At 39.8% G+C, this 18,190-nt stretch overlaps 1 protein-coding gene across 12 annotated transcripts; it reads left to right on the top strand.

The window, feature by feature from the left end:
• The first annotated feature begins 458 nt into the window (after nt 1–458).
• On the top strand, nt 459–17,761 carry LOC133843776 (zinc finger protein 271). 12 transcript variants are annotated; one of them, XM_062277562.1, is made up of 9 exons: nt 459–844; nt 7,060–7,138; nt 7,218–8,819; nt 11,022–11,189; nt 12,461–12,631; nt 13,256–13,423; nt 13,508–13,993; nt 15,242–15,454; nt 15,562–17,761. In XM_062277562.1, exons 3-9 carry the CDS (start codon nt 7,511–7,513, stop codon nt 16,191–16,193), a joined length of 3,147 nt encoding a protein of 1,048 aa, XP_062133546.1. In that variant the 5' UTR covers nt 459–844; nt 7,060–7,138; nt 7,218–7,510; the 3' UTR covers nt 16,194–17,761. The 12 variants fall into 12 exon arrangements, with proteins under 12 accessions (XP_062133546.1, XP_062133457.1, XP_062133537.1 ...); XM_062277499.1 differs by lacking the exon at nt 459–844 and adding an exon at nt 1,956–2,160 and having other exon boundaries at nt 7,218–8,903; XM_062277481.1 differs by lacking the exon at nt 459–844 and adding exons at nt 1,957–2,160; nt 4,968–5,136 and having other exon boundaries at nt 7,218–8,903; nt 13,256–13,993.
• Nucleotides 17,762–18,190: the final 429 nt, after the last annotated feature.

Raw genomic sequence — 18,190 nt, 5'->3', positions numbered from 1 at the left:
CATACTCTTCTGAACAAAATATTTAAAAGTATCAAACAAATAATAGGTCGACAAGAAAACAGAAGAAATTTATGCAAATTTATAAATATACAACAATCCTAATAATTATAAAATTGGTTACAAACATCGATGACTAAAATTCAAAATCGAAATAACAAATCCAAAATTATCGATAGTAGTATCGTTGTGCTTCCACCACTATTGTCCTGCTTCAATTCGCTTCAAGCGGTTGCAACCAAATGGTTAAATTCAAATAGGGACGATAAACTTTTTAGTAGGATCCTCAAACTCTCGGCTACATTGTAATTAAAGTTGTAAAAAAAAAAGTTTTGAATAGTGCTTGTTTAAAAGTGCAAAATAAACAAATGGTTTGTATAGGTTGGAAAACAAGTAAATGCATTACTTTCAGGAATTACTTCGCTGTTAGTTTGCAGCTGAAGCAAATGTTAAATTTGTTGTCGCTGTTAAGCTACTGTAAAAATGAAAACAAGGTGTTCAGTGGTGGTGTAAACTGCATGGCTGCAAAGCAAAAGCCAAATAAAAGAAGTAATAAAATATATTGTATGTATTTGCAATAATAATGAAATGTGAATGCAGTGCAAAATGCAGGTAACAAGCAGATAGCAAAAAGTGTTTGTTTGTGTGCGCGGTTTACAATAATAAAAAAAATTGTGACGACGCGTCGTCGGTGCCCCCGTCTAACAGCCGCCATTAAGAATTTTACGCGTCGCGGTGCGGGACGCGTTGCTGCTGCAACATACAAGCAAGCCAGCTAGCAAGAAGAAAACCGAAAAAGAGGAGTGGCGGGCAAGTCAAAAAGAGCTTGATTTCTGGTCTGACCGCTGTAAGTAAAATGTGCATACATGTGCATGTATCAAAGTGTGGGATTATGTATGTATGTATGTGAGTGTAGAGATGCGTATACAATTTATTCCCAATTGGGAATTCAATTGCAATGCTAGAACGAGCTTTGCAGTAACATCTTTGAATGCAGTCATATTTCAGCTTAATATTTTTACCGCCTTTTTGTGCCAAAGCACAAGCCCCAAAATGAAAAAAAATGAAGAAGCAGCAGCGCGCAGTCAGTCAACGCCAGTCAATAAGAACAACGCAATCGCACACGAATGCACACACACACAGAGACACTGTGTCTGTATCTCTCCCGTTCTTTTGCGCTCACGTTGAGCGCGCTCTCTCATTCTCTGAGCTTCACCTCTACCTCGCTCTCCCACACGAGAAACAGGAACACCGAACACGAAATAAGAGCTCTGCACGAATATGCACAGTGAACACGTTTTGAAAGAAAATAATTTAACAGATACGAATTCGAAATATTTTGATTTATATATTTAACAATATAAAATATTCGAACTCTTCATTTTTTAAAGTTCAATATTTGCGCAACTGTATTTACAGTATCTTCAAGATAGTTCTTGTTAGAAACCCACCAAAAACACAGCTTTGGAAGGAAGTACAGCTATAACTGCTCAATAAGAATATACTAAATTAAAAAAATTATTTTCTCAATAAAGTTATAGGCAAATTGAATTTCAAATTTAATATAAACTATATGAACAATAAGAATTTAAAACATATTTTTTAAACTAAATTATATACTAAAATTGGAACTACATAAATAATTTCTTTAATTATAACAATTAAAATAATATAAAGTGGTATTTTAAATTTAATAAATTACCGATAAGAATCATATGCATATTAAATTAAACGATGAATCTCGTGAATTGTTCTACTCCATAAATGGTGTGAATTGTGTGTTCCGTGCTCACTGTGTTTTCGTGCAGTGCACGAAACGCGAACGCGCCTCACGAAGAACTTTTTACATCGCTTGCGCTTGCTTTGCTGTCTGCCTGCTGCTCTCTGCCTTCTGCTTCTGCTGCTGCTATTGCTGTTGCTGCTGCTTCTGCTGCCTCCGCGTCTCATTCAATTTTCAGTTTGCTTTGCTCTGTACACCGTACACCACCGCCTCTCACCCGCGCGGCGTTTTGATTTTTCTACTACACTACTGTTGCTCTGCCTGTGTGCTCGGCTCGGCGCTGCTAAAGTTTTTTCCAACACACACAGACACACAATACAATTACATATACAAATACACGTACGACGCATCGCCGCCGCCGCCACCACCACAACTACAATCAAGTAATTTTTCATACATACATATAATGGCGTCATAAGAACCATATTTTAGCGAATGTTTATGCAAAAATTTTGCAAAACGAACAATTTGTTGGAGAGAAGAGCAAAAATATTGTGTTAAACGTTACTGTTGTTATTGTTATTGCTGCTTAGAAGCGAGTGTAAATGAGATCCAATTGGAAATGTGAACAGTGTATCTTTGTGAAATTCTAATACAATATTATCAAATGACTTTGCGGTCGACGTCAGTGTGTGAGTGTGAGTGCGTAATTGTGTGTGTTGAGTGCGAGTGTCTTTTGTTAGTGTATGTGTGCGTATGTGAGATACGTGAGCTGCTGTGTTTTGTCTATGTATTGTATCTGTGGGCTTATATATGTAGATCGTGAGTGTGTGTGTGCGTAATAAATATACACATATACACTAACACACGTACCGAGTTCCCATTAACGTCATCATCGTGTCATTTTCTTGTTTGCAAGGCGGCACACACAGCACAGGGTTGCATTTTCGAAAAAATTCATTTTTTTCGTATTAATAAATGCAAATGCAACTGAGATGCTTGCAATGTACTACACTATATATATGGTTAAATGAGCATGTGTGTGTGCGTATGGACTTCTCAAAAAATTACATTTTTAGATTATTCTTTTTTTTGGCTACCATATGGTTACATTAATTGCAGTTTTCTGATTAGACTTGAATTTGTGCAATTGCAATTTTTCAGGGCTTGGTTGCATTAATCTAAGCGACTATTTAGTGGGCTTTTTAATATACGATATTTTTCTCTACAAGTTTTCCATTTGAAATATTTGTATTTTTGTATTTTATTAAACAATTATGAAATGCACACTAATTGGCTGTAATGAAAATATGCGTCTCTCTCTGCCGCACCGTGCCTCTATTTCCCCCCTCTGTCGTTGTCTCTGTCTCTCGAAAAATTGAGCGACAACCAAACAAAAAATTAAAAATTAAAAAGCCGAGAGACGGCAGCAATAATTATAACTATAACTCGAGTTCGGCATAGAATGTAGGCAAAACGCAAAACTTGTATGCGCCGCCTGTACTGTTTGACTCTTCGTCGCTTTTCCCCTCTCCACTCTTTGCTGCTCTCCCCACCAATTCGTTTCGCTCCGCGCTCGCCTTAGCTTTCATTTTTATACCCGTCACTCACATATTATAAGGAGTATGATAGGTCAGTGGGAATCGTAGAAGTTTACAAAATATGATGAGTTTTCAATTATAAACAAGGCAATAAATGCTGCGAATAATGCTTTTGTTACAATTAAAAACAACTATTTAATAGGGCAAATATTGAAGTGCAACAGCATTGCAATAAAATGTGACGGGTATGTTTTAAGCGAACCCACTCAACTGTAGCTTTCTGAGTTGTTTCTCGTTTTTGCCTGTGCCAGCCTTTTTCGCTTTATTTTGTACTTACGCTTTGCGATTCAATTCGTTTTTATTGGTTTTCCGCTTTAGGCGTCGTGCAAATCGTCCAAGGGGTGTGTGTATGTGTGTGTGTGTGGGGAGCAACGGGGGAGCGTTGTCGTTCAATGAATAATGAGAAGCAATGTAAGCGGCGGCTCGTTGCTACAAAATGTGAGAAGGAGAGAGAGGCGCAGCAACAGCGTACGAGAGAGGGAGGGACAGAGAGAGAGAGCAACTCACTGCTGCGAATGTCGTGTGAGCGTGAACAACGAAACAACAAATAAAGCAAAGCATAAAAGTGCACAAAGTAAATGAAAGAGAGACGACCGCAAGCCGAGTAACCAGAGAGCATGATAGATTGAACGAGAGAGAGAGAGAATGAGAGCGAGGAACAAAAAGAGAACGTTTTTCTTCTTTTTTTTTTATTGTATTTGTGTTTTGTATTTTGTTGGCGGGGCAGCCAAAAGCGAAGCCAAAGCACGAGAGCTCCATCATCTAGAAGACGACGACGGGCAATGCACGCACATACCGCAATAGATATAGTACACACACATACTATAGCTAAACACACACATATACATACTTACATACATTGTATGTACTTATAGTAGATACAATTAATTTGATTTGTTAGCACCGTGTATCGCGTTTTGAGATAGTATTGAGAATTTATGATTTATGAGCATGTGTGTGTTGAGTTAAAAATGTTGAATGAACGAGTTTTAATGCATGCCCCCTATAGAGGCAAAAATAAATATTTTGCCAAAAATTAAACTATTTTTATAAATGCAATCAATATGTAAATTTTAAATTATTTTAGTTTAAAATTATAAATGCCTTTAACATTTTTAAAACAGATTGGATCAAGTATGTCGTGCTCCACTGTACATACATTTGTACGTATGAATGTGTATGCAATTTCAATCACTCAATCATGTTAGCCCAGCCTGCCAATTGTCTGTTACCCCCCGCGCCGTTGAAATGAACTACGACGCAGCTTTCATCTGTGCTTACGCACATACACACTTGCACACGCAGAAGCGATACACATACACGTAGATGCATGCATGTGTATGTGTTTGTGTGCTCTTTGCATATTGACTGCAAATAATTTTCACTTGATTTACTTTTGCTGCTGCTGCTGCGTCACGTCGTCTCCCTCCCACTGCCGCCGTGTGAACGGCTTGCTCACGGGGTCTCTCTGCAGTGCGCGTAAATAATGGGTGGGAGGGGGTTAAGACGACTGTACCGCGCGCGCGGTGTCCGTTTGATTATTTCGCGTAAACATAAACACAAAACAAACTGTTGCTCACCGAACGCTCTGTTTGCTCAGTACTCTGTTGTTATCGTTTATCGTTTGGCTCTCTTGTGTTTTTTTGCAGGTGTCCCACAAAACGTAACTCAAAATACTTGATTGAAAGTGCATAAAGCGTGTCTGCCGGTTAATAATTAACTATTATATACTAGACATTTAACGTTTGCTCCCGGTGAGACAAAACGACGACAATTATTTCGTTTAGTTGTCGAAAAATATTAAGTGCATTGCATAAGGTAAGTGCCAATAGGAAGAAGGTCATGGTGTTCTATTAGTGTTTCGATAACGTCGATAGAATTGTGAATTGCAATCGAAGCGTAAATTAGCATTTATGACTCCTGCACACTGGTGTCAGCTTAAATGTTTCCATGTACAAAGTGGGAAATGTTTCAGCTATAAGAAACTCTATTTTTTTTTTGCTATTCCAAGCGAAAATAAATAAAAAGAGATATCTTATTGAAAATTAAAGTTCATCTTAATAAACTAACAATATTTAAAAATTGTGCTTTATCAAAATTTGAATACTATAATTTTCTATTATTTTAAATGAGGATTGATTTGGGATTAGTTGGTTTTTGAGTTATTTATTTAAAATAACGATTTATATTTTCATGTATTCTAATAGGAATTCGGATACCAATAAGAGAACAATGTGGAATACATTATTTCAAAATATTTGCAATTTACATGTAACGTTTTCATGTGACTTTCAAATGTTTTTCTATTTCAGTTATTTTAGTGTTTAGATTTATCAGCTTTTGCTCATGCCCGCTCCGCCCATTTTCCCGGGCCCAGTTAGAATAATGTAACTGAAGTTACATATATTACATATGTATTTGTGTTTGTAGCTGTGTGTTAGTATATGTATTCCTACCTCACCACATAAAAAGTGGCGCCCTTTTTGTGTTACATGAACTCGCCCACTTCCACTCCCCGTTTCGTTGCGCTCTCGTTCTCTCTCTTTATTTGTATTTGTATTGTTTTTGTATGTGTGTGTGAGTGTGTCGTCTGTTTAGCTGAATTATTTGCTGGGCCAGTGAAAACAATCTAAATGTAAAGGCGCAGAGAGTGAGAGAGCGGCGCGCAAGCTTTTGGGAGAGCAGGCGAGGGGAAGTGGTGCTGTGAGCTGTACAGCAGCAGCTTAAGCGCTTACTTCAGCTCAGCTCCAGGACCTATGCAAACAACCCACTCGCTCGCTCACTCTTCATTCACAACCCCCACTCGTCGTGCGCGCGCGCTCGCTCGCTTGCTCACACTCTCTCACCACCGCTTACTTTAACTTCCCTCTTGTCCTACACGCACACACACACACATTCGTAGTTACAACACTTATGCTTCAAGGCGCGTTGTCTTTAATCGATTTGTACTTCTTAATATTTACATCAGCCACCTGCCCGCCTCCCCATCTCTCCATATAACATTCTCCACAATTTCTCTCTCCACCTCTCTACATACATTCTTCTCGGCTCTCAAAACATTTCTATCAAATGCTGCTTGCATACTCTGATTGGATATCTAAATCCTGAATCCTGCTAAGGCGAGGCATTGACATAGCCCAACTTCACACCCAAACATCATCACAGTTCTCCACTCCCTTTTCGTCGCTCTGTGTGTGTGTGTTTTGCTTTTACAATTTATATAAAGTTATTTCATTGTGTGCAGGACACTCCTCTCTCTTTCTCTCTTTTGCTAATGGGCAATTTATATCATTTGATATTACAAAATCAATAACTGCCCAGCAGCATTTTTGAACATCTTTACACACGAGAATTGTGATTGTGTGTGAGCTCAACTGTACTTGAAGGGTTAATGCTCGGATAGCATTAGTTTTGCATTTCTGCATTTACAATAACACAACAACAACATTTGAAAAACTACGACAAAACAAATCGTTACTTGCAAAATGTTCGCTTACTGTTAACGCGCTGTTAACTGCGCAGATGTTACACATTGGGTTGAAATATTGGCATTTCCCAAATATTTATTTAGAATATGACACTGAAATATAATATATATTATTCAAACATATTAAGAAATCTGTTATGCCTTGTAGAAATGATAGTAAGACATTTCGTGTTAGACAATACAAGTTTAGCTTAACTGTGGCACCAAAAAATACCGATAAATATACTGATCTTCGCTTTGTTTACATTTTGCAGGTGGATCGAGAGAGGCAATAACAACAATAATACTGCGAGCAACTACAGTGATGTGTTAAGAAGAATAAGAAGCTGCATGGTAATTTGGCCAAAGCGCCGCAAAACTCATTCTTCAATAATCAGAGACAACAAATATTCCTTCACTTGACTTTTTGTAGCCACAACGGCCAGCGCAAGACAGCAGTCGACAGCAACAACAACAACAAACGAGAATATAATGTAGCAAACAGCAACTACATTAATAACACCTACAACAGCAACAACAACAACAACAACATCTTGAAATACAATTGCAGTCAAAAGTAGCAGCAGCAATTGCAGCAGGAAACAGAAATAAGTCACGTTAGACACACACTTTTAAGTCCAATCCAATAAGAATTTGATGAATACAATTTTATTTCGAGACGGAGGCCACAAAGCGAGCAGTCAAAATTCGTTCGTTATACTCTAAATGCAGCACGTGAGCGCTGCCAGTTCGGCACCTTCGGTGGTTTCGGCACCGGTGGTGACCACTGGCGGTGGCACCACCATCACTTTGGGCCACAAAGCCAGCGATCCACAGCAACAGCAGCAGCAGCATCAACAACATCATCATCTTGCTCATCTTCAGCAGCAACATCAGCAGCTTCAACAGCAGCATCATCAGAATAATAATAATAATAGTAAAGTGGACGGAGGGAATAAGCAACAACCGACAACAGCACACGGCGGCATTGAAATGTATAAAGTGAACATTGAGGATATATCGCAATTATTTACGTATCACGAGGTCTTTGGCAAAATCCATGGCGATGTGGTGAATCATGTGGCGGCGGTGCATGGCAGTCAGTTGCCACCGCCACAACTGCCACCGCCACCGCCACTGCCACCGCAAGCAACAGCAGCATCCACGACGCATTCATCGGCTAGCGCAGCTGCAGCCGCAGCGGCGGTGTCCACAAATAATGCAACTGTCGCTGCTGTAATGGCCTCGGCCAATGCAGCAGCCGCAGCTGCAGCTGCCGCATCAGCGGCAGCGTCAGCACAACAACAGCAGCAACAACAACAACAGCAGCAGCAACAACAGCAGCAACAGCAACAAGCTGTGACTAGCACAAATGCTGGAACACAGCAGGGCAGTGCCACGGTGACGACAACTAGCTCAGGTAGCAACAATAACAACAACAGCGGGAATAACAGTGGGGGCAATAATAACACTAGTAACAGTAACAGTAACAACAATAACAGTTCGACGACAACGACAACAACCGGTGAACTGCTGATGCCGAAAATGGAGGGCGGCATCCATGGCGTCGATGGTCAATCGAGCGTTGCCTTGGCCCCCGATGGCACACCGATTGCGACTGGGACGCATGTGTGCGATATTTGTGGGAAAATGTTTCAATTTCGTTATCAGCTGATTGTGCACCGTCGCTACCACAGCGAGCGCAAGCCATTTATGTGTCAGGTGTGCGGTCAGGGCTTTACCACATCGCAGGATTTGACCCGTCATGGTAAAATTCATATTGGCGGTCCCATGTTCACATGCATTGTGTGCTTCAATGTGTTTGCCAACAATACCAGTTTGGAGCGTCACATGAAACGTCATTCAACGGACAAACCATTCGCCTGCACCATTTGCCAAAAGACATTTGCGCGCAAAGAGCATCTGGACAATCATTTTCGTTCGCATACGGGCGAAACGCCGTTCCGTTGCCAGTACTGCGCCAAGACGTTTACGCGCAAGGAGCACATGGTCAACCATGTGCGCAAACACACGGGTGAGACGCCACATCGTTGCGATATTTGTAAGAAGTCCTTTACGCGCAAGGAACACTATGTTAACCACTACATGTGGCACACTGGTGAGTGTGATGATTTGGTGCAAAGGGGGCGGACAAATGCGAGCGGCGAGCGCCACGACCTCAAAACAAAATAAACTATTATATATCTATACCAAAAAAAAAAAAAAAACAATACTTAAAAAAAAATGCTACCAAATTTACCACCAAAAAGTACCTATAATTATCAAAATATCGATAACCGATTACCGTTACCAAAATTCCAAGTAGAGTACAAAATACCGAAAACAAAACCAAAAAACAAAAAGTAATATCAGCTATCTATATACATACTATATGTTATCAACAGCCATCACATCACACCACAACCAATAATCAATCAAATATCAAAATTTGATCAATCAATCAATCAAATCAAAATATCAAAAGAAAAAAGAAAAGCCAATTAAGTAACCGCCACTCATCGTGCGTACTTTCACCTCGTCTGCTTCCTTCTTCCTCACTCACTTACGCTCTCGCTATCTTACTCACTCATATTAATATTTGCTTGTGCTTGTGCTTCTTCCTATATATAAGCCCATAACTTATATGTAGCCTATCCGAGTTTCCTTTTTGCATTTTTTTTGAACTCACAATCCTCTCAACCTCAAAACAACACAACCACACTTACCATAAAAAAAATATCATTGGTAAAGTTACAACTTCAGCTGAATAACTTTCATCAAATATGTTATCGATAATATAATTCGAAATCGATTTTTTCACATATCAATCAATTAATCCAAACAAAATTTTAATTTGATCACAACTAGTAGTACAAAAAATTTAAAATGTTATCGATATACTGTTATCGATCGTGCTTCAGCTCTACGTACATTTCCGCAACCTTCTCGCTCAAAAATACTCGCTCATACCGCTCATAACACTCCTTCCCCCTAAGCCAACCAACATCACACACGCTCACACTCTCACAAAACAAAATCACAACAACCAAACAATCACACTCCAATCTCCACTCTCCAAACGTCACACTCCACTCCTTCAATCGTCACACTTCATCCTCCATCCACCATAATTCTTGTTCCACTTCATTGCTCCACTGCCAAACCTTCGATCGTCATCGCTGCGATTTCCTTCCCGCTCCACTTCATCTCACTCGTTCTCGCTCTTTCTCTTACGCTCTCATCGTGTATTTTTGCCAGTGTTTCTTTTGCCTTGCCTACCCCGTCTTCCCCACCTTAAATGTTTTTGTCAACTCTCAAACTCCATCATTCTTTCACTCTCGCTTGTTCTCTTACTCTATCTCCCCCCACTCTCTCAGCTATACAGGGTGCCCAAAAAAAAAAGAGTATTAAAAGAAAAGTTCGTTGTTGCTGCTTGTCGATTGCCAACGTCCTGTGCCTGTGCCTACGGCGTTTAACTGTGCGACACCAGACAGATTCACGCCCACACACACTCACATACCTTTCTATTTTTTTGGGCTGGAGAGATACTTATTCCACAAACATTACAATACATTTACATGTGCATTGCAAGTTAGGCTTCAATTATTGGCGTCGAACCCGGTCGCATTCAGCTAGACTTGAACTTCGCGTTCACTCACACAAACACACATCAGCTTCATTAATTAGTTAGTTATCGATAACACGCATGGGGCGATCTATCGATGGATTAGCTTTTCTGTCGACTCAAAGTTTTATTGTTATTCATGTCTAGGAACACACTCGCATTCATACATCCTGTATACATACGCTTCACACACACATATGACTACCACAACCACGCCCACCGCCCATGCGCCACCCACACACACACACACACAGACATTTAAAAAAGGAAAAACAAAAGCCGAGCTTCCGTTCGCTTCGTTCGAACCACGGCCAAAATTTCACACTAAGCATTGCGTTGCCGGGGGACTTTTTTTATCGTTTTGTTTTTATTTTCGATATTTTTGATTTTTTTACGCTTTGGCGGGACAATTTGAAAACTTACAACTTTTACTGCGCGTTTGACAATTTTCTTTTAGTTGATTTTTATTTTGTTTAATGCTTGCTCTTATTAGAAAAGTAAAAAGATAGATAAGAAAGAAACTTTACCTTAGCCTCAACTCTTCTGTTCTCTTTCTCTCCCTCTCGTTCTCTCTTTCTCTTTATTGTTCTGTATGTACCATCAATTAAACAGGTCAAACACCGCATCAGTGCGATGTCTGCGGCAAGAAATATACGCGCAAGGAGCACCTAGCCAACCATATGCGCTCCCACACCAACGAGACGCCGTTCCGTTGCGAAATCTGCGGCAAGAGCTTTAGCCGCAAGGAGCACTTCACCAATCACATACTCTGGCATACAGGTAAAGAGACACAAACAGAATCAACACACAACAGCACACACCACAAAACGCACACTCACACACACACACACATAAGACTTGACTTGACTCGACACCCAAAACAAGATTTCAAGACTTCAAACTCCGACCACAAGACATCCTACGCACACTACGCACGCATTCTATCCAAAAACCAAAAATGCCAGTCCCTGTTGTCCTCGAAAGTGGCCTGGAAGGCATTTATAGTCATAAAAGAGACAATTACTCCCACACACACACACACACAAACGCAGACACACACACAACTACAGCTACACTCACACACCCCAACTTTGATACTCTGACACGCACACTTGCGCGATTGGTGCACGAGCAGCGATAACGAACTACATCCCAAGGGATGGGCGTGATAACGACAAAGTAAACAGCGATTTCTTGCTCAATCACAGCGCGACTCCTCAGCAAAACAATGACAAAGTCAAGTCGAAAGTCGATTATATATAACCACAACTAGAGATCTAATTTTCAAAATCCACTAAAGATTCAAAGAGTTCTTTCTTTAAAATGAACAATAATATCAAATACAACTATGTATTTAATAAATCATAAACAGCTGATCTTCAAGATTGTTAAATGCAATCCTATATATTCCCATTCATATAAAATATCACATTACGATCACAATTCAAAACCAAACTAAATATAAATTTGGTTATTGCCAATTCATGTCATATTTAAAGAATTTATCAAATATTACCTAAATTGATTAAAAACAACAGTTCTTCAATATTAATAAATTCTTCAATTATAGATATTCCGTTTTACATGCAACAGAACAATAAACCCGTATAGATTTTATAAAAATATAATATAACCAAAAAATTAATTGACGATCGCATTTCTAAAGCAAACTAATCATACCCAAAAAGTGATGTCAAAATATTATTATTATATTGAATGAAATCCATTAATTAAATCATGACTCATATATTTCCATCATAGATGGCTTTATGATTTCCCCAACTATATGAAATGCTGTTAAAGTGCCTAAATTACTGAGATCAGTCTATGACCTTGGGATGTGAATCATTATCAACTTGTGTGAAATTGACAATACAGCAAATACGCGTATATTCCAAAATCAAAAAAAAATATATATATACATATATGTCCAACTGTGACCTTTAAAGAATTTGCGTATAATATAATAAGTATATTGTAGCATTTAAATACTTAAATGATGAAACTGATCTTGAATTGAATGTTACGATTCTTGCAATTTACCACGCAAGCAGGCGAGACGCCGCATCGGTGCGACTTCTGCTCCAAGACGTTCACACGCAAGGAGAATTTGATAAATCACGTGCGCCAGCACACGGGAGAATCGCCGCATCGCTGCTCCTACTGCAGCAAGACGTTTACGCGCAAGGAGCATCTGGTGAATCATATACGCCAGCACACGGGTGAGAATACCGTTCAAGTGCAAGCTCAATTTGTGATTGAAGAAGAATATGTGAGATGATGAGTCGTGAATAAATTTTTGTATAAATTTATTATGATCACAATTTTAATTAAAAAATATCGAACGAACGAACGAACGCCTCCCTCATTCTTAAAATGAGTTGTTCTCAATGGCGCTGTTGTTGGAATTTGTTCTGAGATCATAAGAAGCGATCGTCTACAATTTGATAAATCAAATTACACATTTAGTTTGCAACTGATCGTCAATTAAATAATACATACAATTTACGATAATATAATATATCATTAAATACCATATATCTACCATAGCATGTAACATTAACTACCATAAATTGGAAAAAGAAGGAACGCTGTTGGAACATGTCGATCACTTATTTACAGCTAAATACGAAATTGAAAATGGGGGAAAATAGGCGACTACCAAACGGACTGAGACACTGGACAAACATACTTTACACTCGTTACGAACGAACTAACAATTGATTTACAAGTGTTGCATTGTCGATAATGATTACTAATCTCTAACATGTTTTTCTTTTCTTCTTCTTCTCCTTCTCCATCTTCTTCTTCTTGTACATCTCTTGCCTTTTTTACCACGCAAGCAGGCGAGACGCCGCATCGGTGCGACTTCTGCTCCAAGACGTTCACACGCAAGGAGCACTTGTTAAATCACGTGCGACAGCACACGGGAGAGTCGCCGCATCGCTGCTCCTACTGCATGAAGACGTTCACGCGCAAGGAGCATCTGGTGAATCACATACGCCAGCACACGGGTGAGACACCGTTCAAGTGCACGTACTGCACGAAAGCGTTCACACGCAAAGATCACATGGTTAATCATGTACGGCAACATACAGGCGAATCGCCGCACAAGTGCACCTATTGCACGAAGACCTTCACAAGGAAGGAGCACCTAACGAATCATGTGCGCCAGCACACGGGCGATTCGCCGCATCGCTGCTCCTACTGCAAGAAGACCTTCACCCGGAAGGAGCATCTGACGAATCATGTCCGCCTGCACACTGGAGACTCGCCCCACAAATGCGAATACTGTCAGAAGACCTTCACACGGAAGGAGCATCTCAATAATCATATGCGCCAGCATTCGAGCGACAATCCCCATTGCTGCAACGTGTGCAACAAGCCGTTCACACGCAAGGAGCATCTGATCAATCATATGTCACGTTGCCACACCGGCGATCGCCCCTTCACATGCGAGACATGCGGCAAATCCTTCCCCCTCAAGGGCAATCTCTTGTTCCATCAGCGTAGCCACACCAAGGGACAGGAGTGCGAACGTCCGTTTGCCTGCGAAAAATGCCCCAAGAATTTCATTTGCAAAGGTGAGTCGCGTCTCTCTGAATCCGCCATCCAAGTCTTCGGCATCGCAATTGGAGTCGGTTCAGGCAGCGCACGCAAGACGTGGCGTCAGCATATTAGTCAATCACAATCCCAATCCAGCCTCTATATGCCAGCCAGGCACACGACCAACCAGTGAACCTATATGAACTGTTATCCTCACTTTTCTCCCACTTCACCACAGTGCAGCCTGGGCAAAGTCGAATCCTTCCTTGTAGTCTAATAATAATTATACATAAATATAAATTCCATAATTTTAGTTTATCAGATCATGATTATGGTTAAACACCATTTTTATAAATTCAAATGCCTTAATTATTTCATTACGCGATGAATGTTGTGATATTATATAAAGCATAATGTGATCATTCATGACTAAAAATACTATCAATCGAATATTTGTTATTTTCCCTTTGGATTTGAAGTTCAAATTTTAAACTTACCTAAGACATTATATTGAAAGAAAAACAGAAGAAAACACCATAAATATAAATTAGAAGTTTGTTTAAATTATCGTTGCAAACTTTAAAACAAATTATAATTTCAACTTATACGCTTAAAAATCAATCGATATCTAATAATTGGAAAATAGTTAGCATATAAATCTAAAAAAAAAATACTGAACACAACTAAGTTATTATATCGCTATATATTATTATATTTTCATTTATAACTCTGGTTGACGACTACAGAATGGATGTATTTATGTCATGACTGTATAACCTTAGACTTTATCACAATTTTATATGAATATGTTGTTTTATATGTTTAAGTATAGCTAGAAATCTATTTGTTTTTATAGTTAAAATACCAAAGTTTATTATTCTGTAAATCAAGTAGTTATTTATAATGTATACAATAATGTGATTAATAATAGTTTAGGTTGGGGTAAACTTAATGAATGTACATCTAGCTTAAATTGAATACTATTTTAATATTTTATGGATCGACCACATCTTAAGTTAGTTTTAAGTTCTAGAATGCCGCTGGCTGCATCGTGCTCTCCATTCCCGCCCCTAAAGTAATCCCAATTTGTAGTATCCCATAATTGAATTTAAATGCATGCCCCGTCCACGTCTCGCTCAGTACGGAAACCAAGACCCGTCCGCTTTGGTTTGTTTAAATTTGTAGTTTTTAACTGTTCCCCGAAATTATAATAACGTATCCCTTGTCGAGAATGAATGAAAGATGAAAGAGATGTCTTCATGTCGCTTCCATTGTCCGTTTCGCAGGTCATCTGGTCTCGCATATGCGCTCGCATTCGGGCGAGAAACCGCACGCGTGCACACTGTGCAGCAAGGCGTTCGTCGAGCGCGGCAATTTGAAGCGGCACATGAAGATGAATCACCCGGATGCCATGATGCCGCCCCCACCCGTGCATCCGCATCCGCAAATACCGGCTGGTGTGCTGACCCAAGTCAAGCAGGAAGTGAAACCGATCATAAGTGAGTCGGACACAGAATTCTAAGCAAAAGTTTGTTGCACCCCCAAGTGTAAACGTATCTAACAAAATACTTCTCTCCCTCCCCCTCCCACACTCACACTTTTGCAGTTCCGCATCATTCGGCGACGACCACAATGCACACCATACAGCAGATAACAGCGGGCGCTGCAGCGGCTGGCGCCGGTGCCGTCCAGCTAACGCCAGGCCTGGTGCCGTTGGTCACCAGTACGCTCATCTCCTCGCACAATGCCCAGCAGACGCAGAAGCAACAGCAAGCAGCCGCTGCAGTTGCGGCACAGCAACAAGCAGCTGCTGCCGCTGCAGCACAACAACAACAGGCAGCGGCTGCAGCTGCAGCTCAGCAGCAGGCGGCAGCCGTGGCCCATCAGCAGCATCAGCAACAGGTTGCCGCCCAGCAGCAGCAACAACAGCAACAGGCTGCGGTGGCAGCCCATCAGCAGCAGCAACAGCAGTTGCAGCAGCAGCAATTGCTGCAGTTGTCCATACAGCAGGCGGCGCATCATCATCAACAGCATCAGCAGCAGCAACAACAGCAGCAGCAGCAACACCATCAGCAGCAGCAACAGGCACATCCGCAGGCACCGCCACAGCAGCAGCAACAGCAGCCGCCACCACAGGTGCCGATCGCCTTGATCAGCGATCCAAGCGCCTTGGCACGCGCTGCCATGCAGCTGCAACATCTGCCCACGAATGTGGAGCAACATCCGGTGGTTTACTAACAGTAGCCCCTGCTGCATGCGGCGGCCACAACAGCCACAGCAGCCGCGACGCAATGGTGAATGGCCTGAATCTGTAAGAGGAGAAGCAGAGCAAAGGATGAGGAGAGAAGGAGGCAACAACTACTCGAAGGAGCAACCACACATCCCCCTAAAAATAGAAGAAGCAGCTAGTTAGATATGCATAGAAAGCAGCAATTATATATCCTAAACACATATATGTTCATGTATCGAGATGTCTAAGCTTTCTCTCACTCTCTCGCTGCCACAACGCTGCTGCACAGCTTGCAACGTGATTTGTGTAACGTGCAATACAAGGAAGCTAAACATCTCATAGTTAAACGCCCCCCCGCCTGCCACCCTTTGCGCTGTACTCCCTTAAAACGATCTTTGTTAGGCGCTTAGCGTCTATAATTTACTATAATTAATTGATTTTCTCACACGTCCCTGTTACATTTATGAAATGTATGCGCAACACGTGGCGCCATCAAAAAGTCTACTAGCTGTGCTAGTAGCTTTTGGCCAAGAGCATGCAGCGTGGCAAACTCAGACTTTGAGAGAGAGAGAGAAGGCAAAAGATGTAAGGAAAGTTGTTAGGACAACATACATACATACATATGTGTAAATTTATGTACTTTTGTGCATCAAATGTGCAGCAGCTAGAACGTTTTTTGCGAAAATCACACTGAGAAAATTTGTATTATTTTGTGCATTTTGTTGTAAGGCAAAAACAAAGTATGTAAACGATTAAACTTAACTACATACAAAACATAAAACATAAAAAAAAAAAAAACAAAAAAAAAATGAAAACAGAAAAACAAACAAACACATATTATGCTAATAGCAGCGCCCCCAGTTAATCATACAAGTCCCGCGCCCTTTCCTACAGCCAATCAAACAGAATATGAGAAAATGAGAACGCAGAAACAACAAAAAAAAAACCCCATTAAATATTTAAGTGCAAAACTTGTTGCTGAGGAAGCTGAAAGAGAGTAAAGAAGGCGGCGCAGGCGTAGGCTAAGTCAAGAACTAACGACAGCAGAAGAAGAAGAATAGTAGAGAGAAAGAGAGATGAAATGCAAAAAGAAGAAGAAAAGAATTATATTATATTATGATTACGATATTTAATGTTAGTTGAACTACTAAAAACAAAACTGATTAAGATTGAGATGATAATGCGAGGAGGATAATCGAGGAGACAGATGAGAACGAAAGTGGAATTAAGTATTTAGTTTTACGTAAATATACGACAACCAGATAAACAATGTGCGTGTGTGTGTAGAGACACGATTATAATTACGATTATAATTATTCACATAAATAGATGAGAAGAAGAAAAACACAATTAGGAACCCAGACGGAACGAAGTTGAAATATGAAGCACAAGATGGAGAAATTGAGAAGTTATAACCCCCAATCTAACACTCATACACACACACACACACATATACACACACTATTAAAGTTAACAACAATTACAAAAACTAGGCACAACTCTACAATTATAATTAATAATAACAATTACTGTGCTTATGTTGAAAACAAAAACAACAAAAGATGATAAAACAAAAGCAAGCCCCAAGCGCCACAAGCAACAACATATCTGCTTTAAATTTTACAAAAAATAAAATAAAAGTAAAATAATGAAAAGAAAATAAAACAAAAAAAACAAAAACAATAAGGAAAAGTATAACAAAAAAAAAACCATATTAAAACTATTATTAGCTGAGTCAAGTTTATTCACACACACACACACACACACACGAGAAACAAACATACATATACACACAGACACACACACATAATGCTTCCTTTTAAATGCAACATTTTATTAATTTAATGATTTTAATTAAACACTTTTAATTTAAATTAACAACAAAAAGAAAACAAAAAACTGTACATGTATACACAAATAAAACAACATAAACAGAAAAATATACATTAAAAAAAGAAAAACAAATAAAAAAATTAAAACAAGTTGTTGGTTTTGCTTTGCTGTT

The sequence above is a fragment of the Drosophila sulfurigaster genome, chromosome 2L (assembly GCF_023558435.1).
Source record: "Drosophila sulfurigaster albostrigata strain 15112-1811.04 chromosome 2L, ASM2355843v2, whole genome shotgun sequence".
NCBI classification, from domain to species: Eukaryota; Metazoa; Arthropoda; class Insecta; order Diptera; family Drosophilidae; genus Drosophila; species Drosophila sulfurigaster.
The sequence above is the reverse complement of the archived record's forward strand: the minus strand, read 5'-3'. Positions and strand labels throughout refer to the sequence as shown.